At 50.7% G+C, this 22861-nt stretch overlaps 2 protein-coding genes across 2 annotated transcripts in view; one reads left to right on the top strand and one right to left on the bottom strand.

Annotated features, from left to right (window-relative positions):
- Positions 1–1916: 1916 nt before the first annotated feature.
- On the bottom strand, positions 1917–19089 carry RUFY4 (RUN and FYVE domain containing 4). The gene is made up of 12 exons (XM_090268872.1): positions 18970–19089; positions 17699–17853; positions 17472–17575; positions 16122–16247; positions 15701–15807; positions 15259–15402; positions 14736–14805; positions 12927–13577; positions 12112–12218; positions 8379–8525; positions 3252–3362; positions 1917–2712 (listed from the first exon to the last, which is right to left on the bottom strand). The coding sequence occupies exons 2-12, from the start codon at positions 17748–17750 to the stop codon at positions 2610–2612; spliced, it is 1722 nt and encodes a 573-aa protein (XP_090124998.1). The 5' UTR covers positions 17751–17853; positions 18970–19089; the 3' UTR covers positions 1917–2609.
- A 1190-nt stretch (positions 19090–20279) lies between these two features.
- Positions 20280–22861, top strand: part of TNS1 (tensin 1) — a 215614-nt gene continuing 213032 nt past the window's right edge. The window contains exon 1 of the mRNA XM_090283637.1: positions 20280–20435. Coding sequence (XP_090139763.1) covers positions 20280–20435 — 156 coding nt within the window. The remainder of the gene's footprint in view (positions 20436–22861) is intronic.

Raw genomic sequence — 22861 nt, 5'->3', positions numbered from 1 at the left:
TGGGTTGACAACATGGGGAAACTGACGTATGTTGGAACACCTGAGTGATCTCTAATTAAAGGAATAATTGCTGCCCAAATTTCCCAGCCTGTGAGCACGACAAAGTCACGTCAATAGCAGAAAGCCAAATTGCACCGGCTCAGACCTGTGTGCTTGCACAGGGCTTCATCCCTCTGGAAAGTGCTCCCCAGGAACCCAGAGGAGTATATTAGGGGCATCTCCCACATGCTTCTCTGAGTGTTGCTGTGCTAGATACGGGCCCTGGAGTCCCCGCTGAAGCTCTCGCACCCTTGCAGTATCACATTCTGGGGCCGTTTTCTGCCGGAGTGTCCCCAAGGTGTAACCAGCTTTTCCAGTGTCTCTGTGGAGCTCTGTGCTCTCCATTGGACTTGGTGGGGACTCTTTGGGGAGTAGTGTTGAGCTGGAAGTTGGTTCCCACCATTGTTCTTCCCCCTCTCCCAGCCAGGGGGACTTCTTCCCCATTCTTGGCTGCTGGCTTCCTTCCGAGGAGTTCTTGTCCAGGGGCACCTTGCTTCCTCTTTGAACGTGGGCTTCTGTTAGGACCCCCCTTCCCTATCAGCTTAACAGGCAGGTCTCAATGCCGTGCTGGAGCTCTGACTGAATATGAGGTCTTCAGCTATGGTAAGAACCCGGACCTAATAAAAGTATCAGCAAGTCTGACCTCCAGAAAGTGACAGCTGCCCTTTAGGGTTAGGGTGATTCTTTTGCCCTGATTGCTCTCGGAGTCCCAGCTCTGCCACCCCCTCCACCCCCGCTCCCTCTATTTCCTCCCCTCAGCCTCCCCCCACCCTGACCATGTTGCTAATTCTGCTAAGGAGAAGTTCTCATCAACTCTCCAGGGCAGGAACTGCTGTTGCAAAACTCTTGCTCCACGAGATGGTAATGGGATGCAACTCTAGGTGGCTCTGACCCCAAGAGGCGGTCCAGAGGCTCCGGTCAGAGCCACAGAGTTGCCCAACCACTGCAGGGGTGTTGGTAGTTAGTTGTGCGAGGCAGGAGGCACGGAACAGCATGTACACCTGCTTGGGGCCACAGAATCTGCCATAGAACCTAGGTAAGGCAGCAAATTGCCTTGTTATAGGGTAGGGCCCATGCTTCTTCAGAAACAGTATTTTCAGAAACACCACAGTTGGGTGCCCAGTGAATGATACAATTTGTGTAAGACTTTTTGGGCACTCAGAGGATATAAACTGGTACCACAGAGCGACGTGAATCCTCATCAACTGTCTTTATTAAAGTCTAGCTGAGTGAACACTGCACAGAGAGTCACCTAGACTCAGGCCCTCTCACTAGCTTCTCACAATTTGAGACCATCAATTCATCATAGTGGTTGAAAGGGATGGATGGAGAGGCCCAAGTTCCATGTCTTTGCGCCCTCTCCTGACCACCAAGCCAGATGCTCTGGGAAGCAACTGGGACTCTCACACGCTGCTGGCAGGAGGGTACAACATCCAATGACTCAGCAGTTTCTTAAACATATACCTGCGACAGGACCTGACCACTTCATTCTTAGGTATTAACCCAAGAGAAATATAGGCATATGTCTACACAAAGATTTGTACACAGATGATTATAGAAAACTGATTTGTGACAGCTTGAAATTAGAAACCACCCAAATGCCACCACACAGGTGAATGTGTGAACCAATTGTGGTATATCCATACAGTGGAACATTACTCAACAGTAAAAAGGAACTATGGGTATGTACAACAACATGGATGAATCTCTATGCTGAGTCAAAGAAGGCAGATGGTATGATTCCATTCATATAAAATTCTATATATGTAATTTATATAAACATATATATGTGTGTATGTGCGTGTGTATGTATATATACATATACATACATACATATATATATATATATATATATACACACACACACACACACAATTCTAGAAAATGCAAACTGGTCTCTACTGACAGGAAGCAGGTAAGTGGTTACTTGGGGATGAGGAAAGGCGAGAGGGAGGGAGGGATTTCCAAGGGCATGGGGAAACTTTGGGGTTGATGAATGTGTTCATTATTTTGAATATGGTGATGGTTTCATGGGTGTAAATTAAAGTTAAAAGTCATCCAATTATACAATTTATGTGAACTGTACTATATGTTAATAGAACCTCAGGAAAGTGGTTAAAAACAAAACAGAACAAAAACAGATCCTGAAGCAGACTCCAGACAGGAAGCTCCTGAGGACCACAAGACAGTGCAGTGTCATGAAGGGTGGCCTGGGTGAGAGGTGGTGTGGAGGAGAAAGTCAGGACCACTGGGTCTTCTTCAGAGTCAAGGACTTTCTGAGCCGAAAAGGACATTAGAGAGGGTGGTGCCTGACTTCCTCATGTTACAGAAAAAGCCTGGAGAGTTGAGGGCTTGGAAAATATCCCCCAGCTCATTGGTGGCAGATAGAGAGCTTGAATGTGTCTCCTGCCTGCCAGCCTGGTTCCTTCCACTCTCCACACCATGGCCTGGCCCTCAAGTGCTGTCTGACTTAAGTCACCTAGTTCTAGAAGGTAGTGCTGGTCAGATTGGAGGTCCTGGGAGGGCTGAGGGGAGGTGGGGAGGGCTGGGCAGTCCTGGGTGGATCTCGATCAGATGACTTGGGCTTCTCCTTTCTGGGCACAGGGTGGGCAGCAGCGTTCTTGCTTCTTGTAATCCACGGAGCAGGCATGGCAAACCAGGCCTCCACACAGCCTGGGAGCAAAGGTGGAAAGAGCGGGGAGCATATGGGTGTGTACGGAGGAGGGGGTCATAGGGTTTGAACATCTTTGAACCTACCTGTCTGTTTCTCATCTCCCAGCAGAACATCCCTGGGTCTGTCCCAGGAGGCCTCCCCTTTCCAAAGGGTGTCCCAATGCCCCACTTCTCTAGGGTCCTCTAATCCCATCTCCTGATGGCCCACTTTTCTTGCTCCTGTTGCTTGTCCTGCCACTGTGTTCCCAGAGGGAGGTGAGGGCAGCAGCTTTCTCTGTATAGGAAATCTCTTCCCAGACAAGAAGCCCATTAATCAGTCTATTCTTGGAAGATTTATACTGTCCCATCTTCCAGACACCATTCCTGTCTGACCTTTCCCCATTGTTCTCATTCATGTCTCTGCTAAGTGCTAGGTAATATGAGTGGCCAGCTTTAAGTAGCCTTTCATAAATATCCAGTTCCTGTGTCTCTCCCTTCCCTAGAGTGGGCAGGGGGCTGCAGTCTGTCCCAGAGGAAGGGTTCTGTATCCTACCCATTACCTGCATGGGTACCGCCGAGACAGCCGGCCAAAGAGCTTACTGCAGCCGATACAGCATCCAGGGGCCACAGAAGAGAGATGCTGGACCTTCTGCCACAAGTTATCCTTCTCTCTGATGGGCAGACGGAGGGGGTGGGGAAGGAGAGAGAACACACAGATAGGAAGACACAGTTGGAAATGACACAGATGGAGAGACAGAGATGAACAGAAAGAGGAACACAAAAACAAAGCATAAGGGAGAGAGAGTGATCGAGGGAGTCACACAGAGGTACAGACACCCACAGAGACAAAAAGAAAGACAGAGAAACAGTGGGGCAGAACAACAGAGGCAGAAATGGGGAAGGAGACAGAAAGGGACAGAGAGAGACAGTCACTCAGAGAGAAAGGAAGTCAGGGAGTTAGGGAGACAGACACACAGAGAAGCAGAGAGGTAAATGCATTTGAGAAAGACACAGGGAGGAAGATGCAGAGACGGACAGGGACAGACAGAGAGGCAGAGACAAATCGAGAGCGAGATGGAAAGATAAAGAGACAGCGATGATGAAAGAGAGAGAGAAAAATAAAGAGACAGCGAGAGACACTCACTGAGAGATCAGTGAGACTAGCCTTTCCGGGAAGACTGGATGGATGGTGACCAGTCCCCCTTGCCCAACGTAACCTTAGCCCACAGTTGAAGAACCTGTTCATAGCCCGCCTCCTCTAAGGTGCGCTCCTGCTGGTAGAGCCCCTGGGGCTTTCTTGCTCCCATAGCATAGAATGCCTGTTATCTTTTATTTGACACTCAGTACAAACTGCCTTGAACTTATGTATGTTTATGCCCCTCTAAAACTTATCTTCACTTTATTTTTTAAAGAATGTGTTAGAAAGGTGGGTTGCTTTAACATTTTGTCAAAATGACATATACCCATGATATAAAAATCGGAATAGTATAGAAGGTTTTAGATCAAAAGGTAATGGGCACTTTCCCATTCTCAGTGGCAAACCACTTCTTGTATCTTTTAGCTTTTTCTCCTGGTGGTACTTCCCTATTTTAGTGTAAGAGACTCTGGGTCCTCGGAATGGATGAAGAAACTACTCAGAAACTCACCATCTGAGGAAGGAAGGGAGGGGTTTTTTTCTGAGGAAAATTGCCCCTGTTTCTTTATTAGCCAAGGTTTTTATCTATTTTCCACATGCGGAGATGCATAAGGAAAACATGCAGCCCTTCCTCAAATGGTAGGGAGTGAAAGGGAAATGCAGATCAATACAGGGTTGAAACGTCCAGGTATTTTACACAAGGTCAAAAACAGTTCCTCTTACTTAATTGTTCTGTTCTTAACATTTTACCGTAGACAAGGATTTGAGGCTATTCAGAGAAAAACAGAGCAGGTTCCCTTTTCCTTAAAAGCCACTTTGTATTTCTACTCTATCTTTAAAATCCCCTGGAGGGTGGGATTCAGAGCAAGCATGAAAGATAAGAAACCTGCTGGTTAAGACCCAAGTTCCTGTTTTTTTGAGCAGTGTCCACACAGCGGTCGTCAAAGTCTTTCAAACCACGCCTGCCTGTCTCCCACATTTAAATAACATGCTCATATCTCTCCTCGATTTGTCAAGAGAGAGCATCTTCTATAGAGCTCCTAACCTTGATGTCAAAGGATGTAGCTTATTTATGGCCATTTCCACTAAGTCCTCCTCCTTCCTCCCAATGTAGTTATATCCCTATTTCTGGTTCCTTTATTGGTTGCTACTGGACTTTTACAGAATATTCTCATACATTTATTTTTCACTCATTCTATTAACTATAGATAGTGTCTTCTGACTGCTATTCTGTAAGACAATGATGCCAGCATCCCTTTTTTTCTTCTACCTCCTAGCTTGTCATCTATTCCTGCAATGTCCACCTGTCACTATGTAAATTTATATGTAACTTAATTAAAGTTAAATAAAATGAAAACTTTAGTTCCTCATTCACACCAATCACATGCGAAGTACTCAACCACTATATGTGACTAGTAGCTACCATACCAGACAGGACAAATATAGAACATTTCCATCTTCATAGAAAGTTCTATTGGATTCTGTTCTATACTTATTATTGTTTAGGTGATAATGTTTATGTTTGTTGTATAATTATAATTGCTTTCTGTGCTTTGGCTTTAGATTGAGTCTAACATTGAAAAAAATCAGTGACTAGTATTTACATTATTAGACAATATGTAAGCATGTTGCTTCAAGCAGAGAGAACTGAGTTCTATAACAGTTCCATCCTTGGAATTTTTTGTTTTTCTAGGACTTTCTAATTGCCTTTTCCAGTATTTTATCTTTTTAATTAAGTTTATTGGGATGGCATTGGTTAATACAATTATACAGGTTTCAAGTGTACAATTCTATGATACATCATCTGCATTCTGCGTTGTGTGTCTTAATCGCCTTTCTTTGCTCCTTGCATGAGTTGCTTTTAACATAGCCTAATTATTTCCACCCATCCCAATTCTTCATCATATCAGGTATTTTATTGATTCTCTTCCTCTCCAGAGACTTTCCTCCTAGGCCCACAATACTTCTGCCCCCACCTGGACTGACTGCTTCCTGGCCTTGCTGCTTGTCATCTTGGGAATTCCTTTTTGTTCTTTCCTGGGCTAGAGCTACTGTCTCCTGTATTCCACATGTTCTCCTTTCTTGGTTTACTTCCTTGTTTTTCTGGGACACATCCTTAATTAGCTTCTTAAGAAAGGCTATGTGGGAGGTGAATTTTCTGTGATCTGTCTGAAAAATATCTTTTCCTTTATCACCTTGACTACTTGCTTCATAGTTTGGCTGGACACAGAATTCTAAGGCAAAACTCAGTTTTTCTCAGAATTTGAACATATTACACCATTGATTCTTAACACTTGTTGTTTTCTACTTTTTTTATAAGTGATCTGTCTTTTAAGATATTCTTCTTATCTTTGTTATTCTGAAATTTCACAATGATGTACCTAGATGTGGGTTTCCCTCCTTTCATTTATTGTGCCGGTCCCTCAGTAAAATCTTTAAATTGAATGTGTCCCTTAGAGCTGGGAATGTCTCTCATATTTGTATCTATCTTTTCCATTTTATTCTCTCTCTCTCTCTCTTTGGAAATCCTGTCATTGGAGAAGATATTGAAACTCTTGGATTGATTCTTATGTCTCTTAATTATTTCACTCATGTCTTCCATCCCTTGTGTTTTTTATTCTACTTTCTGAGAGACTGCCTCATCTTTCTCTTCCAACCCTAGTGAATTTAGAAAATTTTAATTTCTGAGAACACTTATTTTCTTTTGGTGGTCCCTTTCCACAGCATCTTCTTTCTTGGGAGATGGATCTTTCTTTGTTTGTCTCCCCTTTATATTCTAGACTGTCCTCAAACACCTACAAAAATTTGGTTGCCATTTCATGCTTAAGAGGAGGCAATCAATGTGCTGGAGCTCCAAGTAGTGGACAGTGGCTGTTGACTCGTGGCTTCCCTTTAGGAGGGATTGGGCTGGGAGCTATCTGCCACACCAGACTCAAATGCCAGAGCACGTTGCTTTCTTATTTGGGGCATCTATCTTTTTCCATATAAGGACCTTTTAATTATTTGCTTGGGAGATAAGCCCCTCAACTGTTGAATGTTCTGCCGTTGAGGAAGCAGGCAGAAAGCAAGGGGTGCACATTGCTCTTTCTAGTGACTCTTACGAGTAATTTTCCTGGTTTCTGCCTTGCATCTCACTTCTGCCGTATATGTGTTCCTGGTGTATCTGGGCCCTGACGTTCTAACTTGGGCTGCAATCTGGTATCCACTTCTCCATCCATTTCCTGGCTTCTGGAAATTAGCTGAAATCTCTCATCTATGGTTGGCTCCTCCACCTTCCTCTCTGTTGTAAGATTTATTCTTTTACAGTCATTTTAGTGAGATCTGCGGATGGAGAATAGATACTGTGTGATCAGTCTAGCATCTTGATGCAGAAGTCAACCTCCAGGGCCTTCTTTTTCTTTTTTTTGCTTTTTGCTTAGGGTCATATCTTCAAAATGCTTTCTCAAGGGACATTATATTATGTAATTTGGGACCTTGGGATGAATTTCTTTAGCACTAGGAAAAACATTTGTCTCTCTACTCATGACCTGGTATATTTCCTTTGAATGGACAGTGAACTTCAGGTAACTTGCTCTGCTTCCCTTTTTGATTTTGCTGCCAAGATGCTCAGAGCTAAGTTTTAACCCTAACCCTAATTCTAACCCTTTGGGAGTATATATTTTTTGTCTACTATGAAATCTTCTATTTTTCTTTAACAATCATATATCTATATCCATTTATCTATCTTTTTTGTTATCAACCTTAAATTCTTTTGTGAGATACATAACTAATTTTTAATATCTCTCTTCCTCCCACTTGACAGTGCCTTGGAGGAGATCACTCCTTAAGTTTTTTGTTTGTTCTTTTCAGGTTGGTCTCTCCCTTTTCTCATCTTTAATATCACTTGGGTTTTGTGCTAGAGGATTTAGTCTTAGATGATCCTGCCAATTCTAATGGAACCTGAGGGCAATGGTCTTTTATTTCCTGAACTGGGTAAAGGATAACATATCTGTGAATTATCTCCCCACTAGACTGAAGAGCAGAAACCAGGTTTTACATATGTCCTCCATTCCTCAGTGGGCTTTGGAGTTTGGAATTGATCCTGGTGAGCTCAGCCTCTGGAACCTCGGACAGCTGACTGAGGACAAGCCCACAGGCCCAGCAATCTGAGGAAGTCCTGTAGGCAGGCAGGTGTAGGACATGCGGTTATCTCTTGGTTACCCTGTCCTTTCTTCCAATCCTTTCTCAATCCATGGGTTCCTTTCCCTTCTCCTGACTTCAGTAGGTGTGTATGTATCTGGGATTGGGTTAGGGTGGGGGCATGCCTTAGGGTCAGAGGGCTCTATGCAATTTTTATGCTGTGTCCTTGGTGGCCAAGTGAACCTCTCTGATCCTCAGTGTGTAAACTGGGAATAACAGCAGTGGGTGGCTAAAAAAAGGGAAATGAGTTAGTGTATATAAAAGATCCAGAATCCTGGTTGATAGTAGTTAGCAGAGCAGAATTTTCATGCCCCAGCCTCTACTCCCCATACCATTTCCCCTTCTGCACCTCAGCCCTTGGCCCCCCACTTACTGAATCAGTTCCAGCACACGCCTCTTCATGGCATGGACCAGGTCTCGCTGCCCTCTGAGCTCCTCTTCATACACGGTGTCCCTCCTTTCAGCCTCCTGTTGCTTCTGCTCCAGCTCTGCCTGCAGCTGGGCCCTCTCTTCCTGACACCTGGGCGAAAGAGGCAGACTCCATTCTGAGGAGGAAAGCTCAGCTTTTGACTGAGCTAGGCTGGGCCTCTGCTGAGGGAGAGCCCCTGAGGAGGGCTGGTGGTACCCTCTGTAGCTGATGTCCACACCCACACACACACCACAGTATACGTATACTCCTCACACATACATACTCACCATACACCGAATACACTTACAACACAGCATATACACATTCATAGCACATCACACACACCACATGCCACATACACATTCACAACACACCACACACACCCAATACACACTGCACATACAGCACATACCACACACACACCACAGGTGCACAACACTTACCACATACTACATACCACGCAACACACATGAGTATACCATCCACCACATACACTTAATATACACACCACACACCCTCATACCCCACCACATGCACGTTACACACCACACACACTCATGACACACCACACATACTCTATACCACAGACACTTAAAAAACACCACATACACCAACACACTCTCAACACAACACATGCACATCCTACAAATGCCATACCACATACCGAACTGAGCACTGTGCCGACTGACACCTACCTATAGGCTGACTCTTCACCAACGGTTCAGAGAAATGAATACAGGACCTAGGCCTGTGTATTCCTTTAGAGATGAGCCAACATTTCCATTTGTTGTCTTTTTAGAAATATTTCTACTTTAAAACGTAAACTTCTTGAAAGGTATGTTCACAGTCACGGCAGCTCTCTGGGAGAAGGTGGGTGTTTGAGAACCCAGGCTGGATGGGAGCGCCCAGCTAAAAATAATTGTGGTTGTTTGGGGATGGGGGGTGGGGTAAGTCGTGTAGGATCTGGAGTGATTTTTTGGCTTTAAAATATTTTGAAAAATTGTGTTACATTGTCTTTTCAATTAAAAAAAGGAATATTAAGCATATGGCATATTTCACCTTTTGGGCTTGGAACCTCTTCAGCTCTATTCTTGCCTCTTCTTTTTGTCTTTGGTGGCTTCCTAGAAAATTCCAAGAAATCTACTGGACTGTAAAGAAAAAGGTCTCAGCCTCTTACTCCATCAGTTAGAAAGGAGGGTGTCATGACGGCGGTGCATGTCCCATGACCTCTGATGTGTGTGCATGTATGTGCCCACGACCCTGGACCAGAGTGTGTTTGGGGAGAAGAAGAAGCTTGCAAGAGGCTTGACAATGAATTGCATTATTAATTTTTTAAACGCTGCCATGTAGCCTGCTGTGGGGAAGAAAGCTGGGTGGGCCATGACGTCAAGCCAACAACAGAAAGCCACTTGAACTCCAAAAAAGCCAGTCCCTGCGGCCATAAGAAAGAGTGTTTTTGTGCTCAGCTGCTGGATCAGGGCCATGTTTGGACTTCCAATGACCATTCTAGTCTTCAGCTGCCTCATTTCTTAGCTGCTGATTTCATTTTCCTAAAATAATTTACTTGCCCAGTGACCCCAGGGCCTCCGTTGTGGCCAGTGCAGGCCTTAATGTGACCACTGTGGTTAATATGTGTCTTTGAGGTGGGAGGGAATAATATTAAACACCTACTGTGTACCAGCAATAGAGCAATGCCTATGGCTCCCGGTGGAACTTACAGGGTGTTCAGGGCAGTGGTCAAAACAAATGATAGACCAGGAAAATAATTAAGCTAAATATACAATAGAGATAAAGGAGGCCCTGAGACAGCGACTTGAGAGGGCGCTCAGGGACGGATTCTTAAACAAGGTGCCATTGAAGCAGGTACAGCTAGAGAAGGGCACATGCTAAGGTCTCCAAGCTGGAAAGAACTTGGCTTGTTTGAGGAACTGAAAGAAGGCTGGGGAAGCTGGAATACCATGAATGGCAGGGGTAGGAGAGCCGGGAGATGAGGTGGGAGGTAGGCAAGGCCTGTCCTGTCCCCTTGGTGGCCCCAAGAGAAGTGGACTTTCATCTCAGTGCAATGGGAAGACCCTGAAGCATTTAAAGCAGAGGATAACAGACACTCTAGTTCAGGAGGGGACATGGAAAGAATCAAAGTCTAGAGTCAGACATTGAGCTTAGTGCTTTAATAGCCTGTTTCATTTCATTTTTGCAAATTTATGGGACAGGTACTATGATCATCATATTACAGGAAAGAAAATGGAGCTTCAGAGAAGGAGTAACACTTGCCTCAGTTTCCTCACCTACAACAGGAGGGCTCTTAGAGAACCTATTTCATAAGGCTGTTATAAGGAAGCATCTAGAACAGTTACAGGGACGTAGTAAATGCTCAATAAGTGCTAGTTATGACCACACTGATGCCGGGCTCAGCTGAGTGCCTGGAGGGAAGAATCCCTGGGGGCATTTTTATGTTAGTTTCTGGATGCCTGACCTCTCTTGGTGTGTTAAGCAGACCATCAGTAGACTGTCCTATGATTCAGCCTGAATCGCCGCTACTCAGGCTCCTCTGGGGGCTGGGCTGGTGCCCCCAGACCCTGGGGCAGGGCTCAGCCATGTGGGAGAGATAGAGGCAGACAGGCAGGCTGAAGTGCACAGGCTCCAAGGGATGGAGACACAGAAAGACTGAGTCAGACAAAGGAAGACCTTGGCGTGGCAGAGATATTTTAAAAATAAATTGTGAAAGAGGAACTGAGGCACCAAGAGACTGAGGAGGAAACGTAGACCAAACAGTGTGCTCTAAGGGTTAATGAGACGATGGGAAATGAAGATGCCGACTGAGAGATGCTGAGGGGAGAGACAGACAGACTGAAATACAGACACTCGAAATGTTGACTGAGGAGGAGAGTTTCGGCCCACTGGTTCTGGAGTCAGCTGCCAGGGCTGGACCTCAGCTCTTCTTCTCAGGGGGATGTTTGCCAGGCCAGTCCCCAGACTGGGATCTCTGCCCTCCTTCATATTTCCTGTCCCTTCCTCCTCTCCTTCCCTCTGCAGAGCCTCAGGCATAGGCTCTGGAAGACCATGGAGCTGGCCCAGCACCCCAGGTAGCTGCTAATGAAGTAGGAGGGACAACTGGGCAGTTTCTTTGGGCCTTAGTTTCCTCACTTATAAATATAAAATGGGGGTTCTTAGAGAACCTATCTCATAAGGCTGCTGTGATGAAGCACCTAGAACAATGGCAGGGATGTGGTAAATATAGTTATGATTATGATTATCCAGAGGGTGAAAGAGGGTTTGAACAACCAGGAACAGAGGAACAGAGGGAGTGTGGTGGGGCAAGCACTCAGAGTGGATTGCAAAGAGAGAGGAGTGGCCCAGGAGAGGCAGCAGAAAGGGGCCAAGGTGAGTATGGAGGGAAAGGGAGGGAGAAGGGGTGGGTACAGGTCTCTTCTGTTTCTTCTACACAGGAAGGCCACTGACGGAGGGGGTGAGCGAGGGGGAGGGGAAGGGATGGGAGGGGAACGTGGGAGCCCTTGAGAGCAGGAACTGTGGCCTGTATGCCTCAGATTCCCAAATTGTGCCCTGTACTGGGCTCGGTGCACAGGAGGAGCTCAGAAGATGCTTGCTCACTGAATGGCAGTAGGAGCCAGGGAGCACTGCCTACCCCTCCAGCCTCCTGGCTCTCGTGCCCATGGGTGCTGGTGGTTGCCAAGGTTACCTGATGAGCTGCTCCTGCAGTGCCTTCAGCTCCCTCTCCTGCTCTTTCCGCAGCTGCTCCTGGTGCTGGGCCTGCTCCTCAGTCTTCTGGACCCTGTGTCTGAGGCTCTGGGGAGAGGAGGGGAGAAGGAAGGGAAAGAGAGGATGAAGAAGGAGGGCAGAGACCCCAGCCCAGGGAATGACTTGATAAACACCCCCAAGAGACCTCAGGCCATGTGAGACACCCTTGGGTGGAGGGCAGAACTGGGGCCAGCGCTGGGAGCTCTGATGCCTGGCTCTGCCCCTGGGAGAGCCTGGAGGTACCATGTCTTCATTCACTGAGGGGTAGACCTTACAAAGGTCAAGGTCTTGGAAAACTCTGGCTGGGGAGCAGGCTGAAGGAAGGCTTAAAAACAACTTGGGGGGACCTCTAGGAGATGCACCAAAAGCAAGAGCAAATAGGTGAGATCTGCAACAGTAGAATTTACATATTGGCTGGAAACTTGTCCATAATGAGGGCCATGAAACTGAGAACTGGTAACTGCCCTGAAGAACTGTTGGAAAGGGGTCTCAAATGCAAATGGATATAAGGACTAGGCAAGTAGTATCGGTGAATAAAGTGGGCCTGGTGTGAGGCAATAGGTAGAGGTGGGGACTGTGGTGAACTGAAGAACGCATGGCTTTCAAAAGGCATCCTCAAATAATAATAATCTTGTGTGGGCCAATAAATATTGATCTGTGGGTGGGAATGGTCCCCAGGCTACCACTGAAGACCTCCAACTGTGGGCCAGTTCAGACTGGGGAGAACAGACAGGCACAAAGCTCAGCTGCTCTCACCTTGACCACATCCTGCAAGGCCACGTCTGCTTGCTCCTCCATCCTGGTCACACTGGTCATTCCTGTTTGCTCTTGTGGCTTCTCTGTGACAGCGGAGCCTTCCCTTGTTCCCAGGCTCTGAAGGATGCTGCGCTCTCCCAGAATGTTAGGCTCCTTGCACTCTTGTCTGTTCCTTGACACTGTGTCTTCATTTGTCCCTCTGGAGCTGGAGATCAGCGGCCTCTGGACATGACCCCACTCTGCTTCCCCTTCACGAGTCCGCTCTGTTGTACTCGGACCCTCTGCACTCAGCAGAACCCCTCTGCCCTGGCCCTCTACCACTACTACCTCCTTCAGAGCCCGTTTGGCCCCCTCCCCCCGCCCCTGGATGCTGAGTGTTGAGTTCTCTAGGCAGATGCTTGTCCTTGGGGCTCCCATCTCCTGGTCTTGCTGCAGCTCCACCCCCTCTGGTTCCCTCATGCTGTGGGGGGCCCTGAGGCTCCTGGGATCTTCTTTCTTCTCTTCCAAAAAGGGAGTAAGATGCCTGTGTCGCGGGGGTGTGAGGAGTGCAGCCAACTGGTCTCCTCCTGGTGCCTCTCGCAGACAGCTGGCTTGGCTGGTGTGTGGTTCCTCTGGCTGGACTCCTTTGGGGTTGCCATTTACAGCTGAGATCTGCAGAGAAACCCCCAAACCAATTATCCTACCTCTCGGCATCAATTCACCAAGCCGGTGCATGGGAAAGGCCATAGCCTTAATGCAACAGGCTTGCTAAATATGCAAATTCCCAGGCCCTCCCACTGGACATGCTGATTCAGCAGATCTGGGGAGGGCCCAGGAATCTGAATGTTACTACTGGGTGATGTAATCTGAGGCTCCAGCTTTGATCTGGTCAGGGAGGAGCAGCGCTTCTCAATGCCCTTTCCTCCCTCACCTCTAGCCTGTGCCCTTCTCCCTCCTTCACTTCTATCTTCTGCATGGACATGGTTTCCCCTAAGTTCTTCCCATCACTCTCCTCTGATCCTTCCCTGTGAACCTTCCCTGTGAACTTGACTTCTCTGTATTTTCTCAACTGCAAAATGGGGATAATAATACCTGCCTTGTAAGGTTCTGATGAAAGCCTAGACTGACCGACACGCTGCTAATAGTCACTCTTTCAAGAAGCTTTCTCTGGGCCCCACGTTCCCCTGTGCATGTCTGCATCACTACGCTCCACATGTCATGGTGAAATGTGTTCCTTTAGGGTCTGTCTCCTTGAACAGCCCTGGAACTCCTTCAGGTCAGAGACTCAGTCCTCATAGTAGCTGCACCGAGCACCCGGAAGCTGGTGGGGGTGGGGTAAAGTGAGCTCACGGACTGATGATAACTGGCAGCTACCTTGGTCTGTCTCCATGCGTCCTCATAACTGCGAGGCATGATGAATAACTTACCCGAGGACCATGGTTAGTAAGGGGTGGAGCTGGGATTTGAACCAGGTGATCTGGCTCTTCAATCTCTCCCTGAACTGAACTGAGACATTTGCAAATTGTCCAGAAGAGGTTATTTCCCTGGTCTGCTTCCTACAAGCTTCTGGTCACCCTCTCCAGCACCTCCTCCTCCCACGGTCCCCACTGACTCCTGCAGATGGTGTCAGCGGTCCCTTCTTCTTCCTGATATCCCCACCACCTTAGGAATATGAGCCTTCGCTTCTGAGGGCCCCCTGTCCCCAGGTCCACACATTGGCCTCTCTCTGTGCCTGCCCAGTTGGTGCAGGGCTCAGTTACTGCTCAACCTGGGGCTCCCATCCGAGATGGAGAAGAGACTACTCAGAGTGAAGGTCAGGCAGAGCAGCACCTCCTTTGGGGAGTCTTTGTTTTTTCTGCGTCTTCTTCCTTGGGTCCGGCTGGAATTGGAGCAGCGGGACCTGAAAGTGAAAGGGGCAGGGGAACCCTGGGCCTCTCTCCAGATACGGTCTTGGTTCTTGGATGCAGGATATCCTGACTTTCCAACCGCCCATTCATTCTGCCGCCGTGACCACCTTTCTGCCCTCCCACCCTCACGCATGCATCCCCCTCTCCATCCATCCCCGCATCCCACCCTCCATGTATCCTCCCCCTATCCATCCATCCTTCTAACACTCTACCCCAGCCATTCAACAACTCTTTAGAGTGTGTGTTCTTCGCATCATCGTGGGACATCAAGAGATAATGCTGGGAAAACAGCAGGCTAGGGAAGTGGAGATTTAGGGGCTCAGGGAGCATGAAAAGAGGGAGAAATGGGTGGCATAAGAGACCGAGGGCTAGGGGCTAGCTTGGGATGGGCGGCAGCACTGGCAGCAGGTATAAAAAGAGGCTTCCCTTCATGGGTACGCACTCACTCTGAGAACATGGGCCATGCTCCATCCAGGTCGGGCTGTTGCAGGTCCAAGTCGAAGGCCACCCCATTGAGAGTGTAGAGAGAGTCCAGGATGTCCTCCTGGAGTTCAGGGCACACCAGAGGGCTCCGGGGGCCATACCATTCCCTGTGTCCACAGTGATCAGCACCCTTGGCCTTTGACCCCGGAGCTATTGCCACCTCTGATCTCCCTGCTGCTCACCATAATGGGACAATCCCCCAAGCAGGGTCGTGGCCCTTGGAGAGCGAGAGGCCTAAGTATCATGATGATACCAGGACTGGGGTTCTAACCTCCCCTTTGCTTTCTCCCTTGACTTTCCCCTCATCTCTCTCATTTTAGTCCTCCTTGATTTTAAACCACCTTTCACTTGGGAGGGGCAGTGGGCTCAGGTGGTAGGAGTAGCAGCAAGTCCCAGTGGCCCCACCTGGTGAGCTCTGGGCTCAGGAGGCAGAGCTGCAGGCACTCGGCCAGCTGTCCGTGGGCCAGGCAGAAGCGGATGAAGGCACGGCCTTTCCCCAGAGGGGTCTTCAACTGCAGAGTGCACAGGGGACAAAGTGGGGGTGGTGTGAGGATAGGGGGAGCTCAGCCAGCCCAGAGAGGGAAAAGGTGGTTGATGGGACTTGAGGCTCTGGGAGGGAAGGGCATGGCTGGAGGGGTGTTGAGGACAGCACTAATGAGAGTGGAGGACCAGGTGAGGGCATCTATGGTCAGTGGAGCTGGGATGGGTGAGAAAAGGGTCTTGGGAAGGCCTGTGTTCCCTGGCCCCTGAGTGATCCCCATCAAGGGTCTGGTGGCAGGACCCCAACATGCTGGGGCCAGTCTACCTGCCACTTGGCACTGGCTACCTTGTCCTGTGAGTGAACAAAGCGGGCCGGCTCCGTGTTTCCCCGCTGCCGCCACAGGGCAGTACAAACAAAGTCCCAGTAATCCTTCTGAGGCCTCAGGAAGCTCTTCCGCTGTTTCTGGTCAAACTGGGAGCAAGATGAGGGACAGGAATCATAGACAGGTTTCCTCCCAGAACTCACCCTATGTTTCCAGCATGCTGAGCAGATGTGTGGTAGAGGAGAAAGGGCTTATTCAGACAGATCTGGCTTCAGGTCCTGGCCCTGTCCTTACTGGCTGTGTGACCAGGAGCAAGCTGCTTGACCTCTCTGAGCCTTCAGTGTCCTCATTCATTCCAGAAATACTTACTGAGCACTTACTATGTGCCAGGCCTGTTCTAAGTCCAGGGGATACAACAATGAACAAACTGAATAAGTAAAAATACATACTGTATTAGATAGTGCTGGCTGCTAAGGAGAAATAAATAAAGCAGGAAAAAGGAATAGAAGCTTTCTGGTGTGCGTATGCATGTGTGTATGTGGTGTGTATGTGATGGTGTGTGTGTGGTGTGCATGATGTGTGTGTGTTAAGAATTTAGAGTAGAGTGGCTAGAGAATTCCTTAATGAGGAGGTACTATTCAGGTTGAAATCTGAAGGAAATGAGAAAGTGCCATCTAAATTTCTGGGGGAAGAGCCTTCCAGACAGAGGGAATAGTAAGTGCAAAGGCCCTGAGGTGGGTGCATTCCCGGTGTGCTTTAGAGGATCAAGAAGGCCAGTGTGACTGGAGAACAGACTGGCAGGAGAGTCACATATGCACACCACAAACTCCTGCCACACATACACAAACCTCACACACACACCCAACACCCCACCCACACCACAGACACACACACATGCACACTCACACCACACACATGTACACATAAGGAGAAGTAGGAAGGGAGTGGGTGTATAAGTGGGGGATGGGCAGGTCATGAATCACTTCTGGGCGTTAGAATGAGAATTGAGTACGGGGGAGGGGGCATGTAAAGACTTAGCCTGGCACATATGATGACTGGGGCTCTAACCAGCAGCAAGGAGGGCCAGCCCTAGGACATTTGTGCTTCTGAGCAGGGTGGCTGCCCCCGGCCCCTCCCCACCCTGCCCGAGCGCTGCTCACTGCACCTTCTAGGCTGCAATGCCAGCCTCATGAGTGAGGTTAGACATCAGGGAAGCCTTGCTGACTGAGGGGGAGGAAGTGGTTCATGGTAGTAAAGGAATTCCGGGTGGTGGTTCTTCCCTAAGTATCTGGGAAAGCCCTCTTGGTTATCAGGGCCTGGAGAGAAAGGGGGGAGAAGAGGGGAGGGATGGGGAGGAGGGGGCAGAGCCCCACCTGCAGCAGCTGCTCCAGGCAGCCGCAGAGTCTGTGCAGCTCAGCGCTGGCGTCTGTCACCCGATGCCTGCCCCCATAGCCCTGGAGGATGGCAGAGACAGCAGCTGTGAGGAAGATGATGGACATCAGACATCAGGGAGTGAGGCCTCTGAGGGAGAGTCTCCTAAGACCACTCACTTCTTCCCCAGGTCAGTTCCGTTCCAGAAAGTCTCTCCGGACATACTCACCTTTCAGGTCCCCGATGACCTTGAGGGCAGCCCCCTCTTCTGCCATGAACATTTGAAAATAATATGATTCCTTGTGGCTCTGGAAGTTCAGCCCAGGAAGCAGCCTCTGGGTTCAGCTGTCCAGTCCTCTCCTTACACAAAGGAAGAACCAGAGCCTAGAGAGGGAATGTGATGTCTCTATGGTCACAGTGAGTTAACTGGCAGGACCCCCACCCCCCCAGTTCTTTCTTGTAGGCCAGTGTGGGAAGATGAGGGCGTGGCCCCACTTATGGAGCAGTTCCTGGGTGCCTGATATCTCTGTCTCATTCAGTTCCCACAATGACCCTAGGAGGTTATCAACTCCATTTTATACAGGGTGAAGAAGGGGGCGGGATCAGAGAGGGTAACTCTTTTACCCAACGTCACAAAGCTCTGAGTTGTGAAACTAGAATTTGAACTCTCAGCCCTGATTGATGTGAGTGACCTTGTTTGTGCTCATGCCATGAGCATGCTGGGCTGAGGGAATGTCACTTCACTTCCCCATGGGGAGCTTTGCCAGAGCAGTCATCCTCCTTGAGACACATTCTCATCCTTTCCTGGTTCTCAGCTGAGTGGAAAATGTGCATTCTTTGAGGAGAGGGAGGCAGAAGTAAGGCGAAGCCCTGGGGCTGGGACTGGGGTGTGGGGAGCAGGGCACCTGGTTTTAACCCTGCAGCTCTCTCCCAGGTGAATCTTAGCTTGTCCCTTCCCCCAGTGGGTCCTGGGGCTCAGAGAGGAATATTGTGGCCCCTGAGGGCCAGTGGGTTTTTTCCTGAGAGCCTGGAGTGAAGACTGACTGGACTTGGGGTAGGAAATCAGTCCCTGCCTCCCAGGCTGTGGTTGCTGGAACTTGGGGGTAGGTGGGAGTGAAGAAACAATGGGGCACAGACAGAAGAGGGGGGGCAGGAGCAGAAAAACGAAAGTAAGGAGGAAGAGTGGGTGGTGGACAGTGTTCAGGGAACACTGAGCTGGGAGTCAAGGGATCTGGGTCTCCATCCTGCCCCTGTAACTCACCGGGTGACCTTGGGCACATCATTCACCTTTCTTGGGCTTCAGTTCTCCCATATGTAGACCAAGCATTTGAACTTAGGGTCTCTGAAGTCCCTCGCAACCCAGACGGTTTATGAAATCCATGAACACGTATATGCATCTTGTCCTGTCCCTCATATGCATCAAAATTCCTCTGCTCCTCTCTCCTGGCATCATTCCCCTTCTCCAGCCTCCCCCAGACCCAGGAGTCTCTCTCTACTCACCAGAAAGGCCTGGCTGGTTGGGGCACAGAGAGTGGGCACTGCAGCCTGAGCCTGCCACTTGTGCCAGTCCCTGGCAGCCTTCTCAGCCCTTTGCTGCCTGGGAGGTGACTCAGGCCCAGCCCAGCACCCTGGAGGGGAAACGCTGCTCAGCGTGGGAGGAGGAAAAGACTCAGGGCAGAAGTGGCGGAGGCAGGGTCAAGGGCACTAGGGCAGAATGGCTGAGATGAGGATGACTAGTTGTTCAAACAGGGACTCCACCAGGGGCGGGTAACAGCAATTGGTGCTGTTCGTTTCCTTCCCATTCTCATCACGGCCACTTGCTCTTGTTTTTCTTCCTTATTACCACCAGGTGGCACAAAGAGGCTGGGATGCCGCCACATTTGATACTCTTGCCAGTTTTGACTGTCACTTGGTTGGAGTGTGATGCAGGTGGGGAGGGAAGGACAAGAGTCCCACCACGTGTCTCTCCTCTCCTCCCTACGTCAGTCTTCTGAAAGGGTCCCCATGAGTGCCGGTCACCATTGCCATTCTCTCAGTCCTGGTACTTGTCCCTAAAAGGAGGGAAGTGACTATCGGTGAGATGCTGTATCCGGGAACGGGCCAGGTGCGTTGCCCAGGTGAGCAGCGGCCCTTCCACCCTGGATGTGCTCTGTCTCCTTGAGGCTGAGGTCTTTGCACCGCCTGGCCCTCGTTTTTCTTAGCAGGGGTGCCCCAAGGGCTCGTGCTAGGGGCAGAGAACAGAGGAGCGGGCACCTGGGAGGACTACTGTTTCAAAAACCCCAGGAAGCGCACCTGAACCCTGGCGCTCGCCTGGCTCTGCTCTCCTGCGCCGCTCCCAGCCTGTCTCTTCCTCTCTTGGACTTGGTCTCCCGGTGCCGAGACTCTGTCCCCGCTCTCGGTCCCGCGCGTCGCTGTTCCTCTGTCTCTCCCTCTTTATCTATGTCCTTATCCGCTTCCTGTCTCTTCCGTCGCGCCGTCAGTCTCTTTCTCGACACCCTCCCACCCCGCCCCGTACTCAGCGGGTCCGCCGCCCCCGTCCCCGGGACACCGCCGCCGCCCCTCCCCGCGCCCCCCTCCCTCGGGTCTCCCTCTGTCACTGGCTGCTCCGGGCGTCCGTGTCACCGCCCCTCGTCCAGCCCCGCACTCCTCCGCTTCCTGGCGGTGCCGCCAGAGAAGGCTCCGGGAGGGGACGGGCTGGGGGCGTCGCCGCCCCCTCCCGACGTCGGAGGCTCCCTGGGCTGGGGGGCGGGCCAGCTCCCGGGGCGCCCGCGTCCCCGCCCCCCGCCCTGGCCCGCCGGGCGCCAGGCCGGATGGGCTGCACGGTGAGCTTGGTGTGCTGCGAGGCGCTGGAACCCGGGCCCCTCTGTGGCCCCCCGCCCCCGGGGAGTCCTCCGGTCCCAGCGCGGGCCCAGTGCTGGGAGCCCGGGGCTTTGGTCCCCGGTGAGAGCCGGCGGCTCCTGCATCAGGTAGGGCGCTGCCGGGATGAGTGAGGGGATCGGGTTGTGGTCAGAGCCCAGCTCACCTGAGACAGATAAGCAGTCAAGCCAGGAAAGTGCCCCTAAGTGGTCGGGAGGTGGGCAGCAAGGGCAGGCTGCCCCAGGGGCAAAGGTTGGACTAGGACCAGGTTAAGGCACAGAGAGTTAGGTTGAGATCTCACCTGGGTCTCTTGTGCCCTTGGCAGAAGGGTGAGGTAGCACCTGGCCTTAAAAGGACAACTAGTTTAGGTGAGGTTTAGGAGCCATCCAAGAGGGGCAGGGCTGGGCGGGCTAGGGAAAGGCACTGGAAGTGTTAATTGCCCCTGAGCTGGTTCGGGAGTTGACTGTGTGTCTCTCTTGGGAGCTGTGGCTGTTGTCCCTGATCAGGGCTCTGTAGCCAGGAGGGAGGGGGCCTTCTGAGGCAGGGAGAGCTCCACCAGAGCAAGACTGACCTGAGGATGGTAGGGGCAGCTGGACCCTCACTCTTGCATTGTCTACTCTGGGTAAGCCTTGGAGCCTTGCAAGCAGGAGACTGATCCAGAGAGGTGGGGAAAACTGATGTAGGGAGGCATGCGTTCTGGATGAGGCATCTGTCTGGGAAACACCAGGTCTGGTACAGGTGTGGATACTGGGTTCCTCCCAGGAGGAGGAGGAGGAGGAGGAGGAGGAAGAGAAGGAGATATTTGGGGTCCCTAGGGACTGTATAACCTTGCTCCAAGTCTCCTGGCATAATCCCGGTTTCCTCTCTGTTCGAGGCTGTGAAGGCTGCAACCTTTGAAGATTTGCTTGCTGTGCAGGGTTTGGATTATACGTCTCCACTTGGGTACACAGCATTTGGGCTACTCAAAATGTACCTGTGGCTACATCCTACTTCCCTTCTCTTCTTTCACTGGGGCAGCCAGTGAAGCCAGGTGTGCGTGTCCCGAAGTGACCCCTCTGCTCTCACAGTACTGGATGCCCCTCAGGGCATGGTTTGTGGCCTATTCATGGTTATATTCCACAGTGCCAGGCATAGGGTTGTACTTATAAATGGAACTCCCCATCCTTCCTAAGCTTTAGTCTGGGTCATCACCGCGGTGACAGACCATGGTGAGCGACAAGTCTAGGGCTTGGTTGTTGCATATGAACCCTTGCAGTGGCTGTTGGCTCAGGTGTGATTTTGAGGAAAGCCTGAGCCTAGCTTAGGGCCCAGGGGTAGGATGAGGCCTGGGGGTGTTGGCCTGACTTCCCAGACTGCTGCTTCTCAGTCCTGGCACAGGGGCACAGGGCTCATCAAGGGAGGGTGGTGTGGCAGAATCCCTGGACTTTCGGGCCCCTCTAGAGGGCATCCAAGCTCCTCCTCTTCTGGCCCTTCCCTGAACTTTTCATGGGGAAGTGAATTCACAGTCCCCCTCCCTTATCTCTATCTTAGACCCTTCTTGACTTGCCATTCTCTGCAGGTGGGTCTCCCCGAGTCCCTGTCTCCCTCCCTCCTCCACTCCTCATGCAGCCAGCTGTGGTGTAGGTGCCAGGTGGGCCACCTGGGGGACAGACTGTCTGCTGAGATGGAGGAAGGAGCCAGGGCACTGGTGGTGGGTGATTATGGAGAGGGGAGGAGGAGGGGGAGGGGAGTGTGTGACAGCCACAGGGACAGGGGTGGGGACGAGTGTCTGTCTGCATTCGGATGAGCTTGTTTCTGAGCTGCCTCCTGAGAGAGCCTGGCTCTTGCCCATGACTCACTCCTTTCTTTATCCGCAGGGACACACTCCCTGTCCCAGTGCCAGCCTGTGCCCACTGTCTCCTGGCTCTGGATCCAGACCAGGGTGGGGGGCTGTTGCGGTTGCTCTGTTCCTCGCCAGGCTTTCCATTCATATTGCAACTCTCAGGACACTTCAGTGGCCCAGGCTGTCTGTCACCTCACCAGAGGAGGCGTTGTACCAAGTTCTTGTGGTGGATAAACATCTCTTGGGCTCTTAGCCCCCCTTGGAAGTCAGGGCTTAGAAGCTGCTCAGGCATCTGGCTCCCTGCCAGGGCACTCCCACTGACAGCCCTGCCATCAGCATGCCACCATTCCTGCCCCCCACCATCCCCTGCTCCCCCTCACCCCTCCCCTATTCCACAGGCTGAGCTCCTCCCCTTGGGTCACAGGCTGTGCTCAGATCACCTGTCCCTATACCAGCCTCTCCCTTCTTCTCTCCCCTCTGGGCAGCCCCCTCCCTGCCAGGCCATACTACCCTCTTCCCCTTGCATGCTGTCCCCAGGCTTCCCCCTCTGCACAGACCACACTGCCCTCCTTCCTGTTTTGTCCCCTCAGGCCCCATTGCCTACACCACTCCCCTCCCCTGCCCTGAATTTGTGGCCCGATCCTCCTCTTTGCTTGGAGGAGGGCTGTCCCCCTCATCTCCCAGGCCTCTGAGTTCCAGCTGTGGATTATTGGA

This window comes from Furipterus horrens, unplaced genomic scaffold, assembly GCF_987537825.1.
Source record: "Furipterus horrens unplaced genomic scaffold, mFurHor1.1.pri manual_scaffold_1, whole genome shotgun sequence".
Classification (NCBI taxonomy): domain Eukaryota; kingdom Metazoa; phylum Chordata; class Mammalia; order Chiroptera; family Furipteridae; genus Furipterus; species Furipterus horrens.
This window is presented reverse-complemented; position numbering and strand designations above follow the sequence as displayed.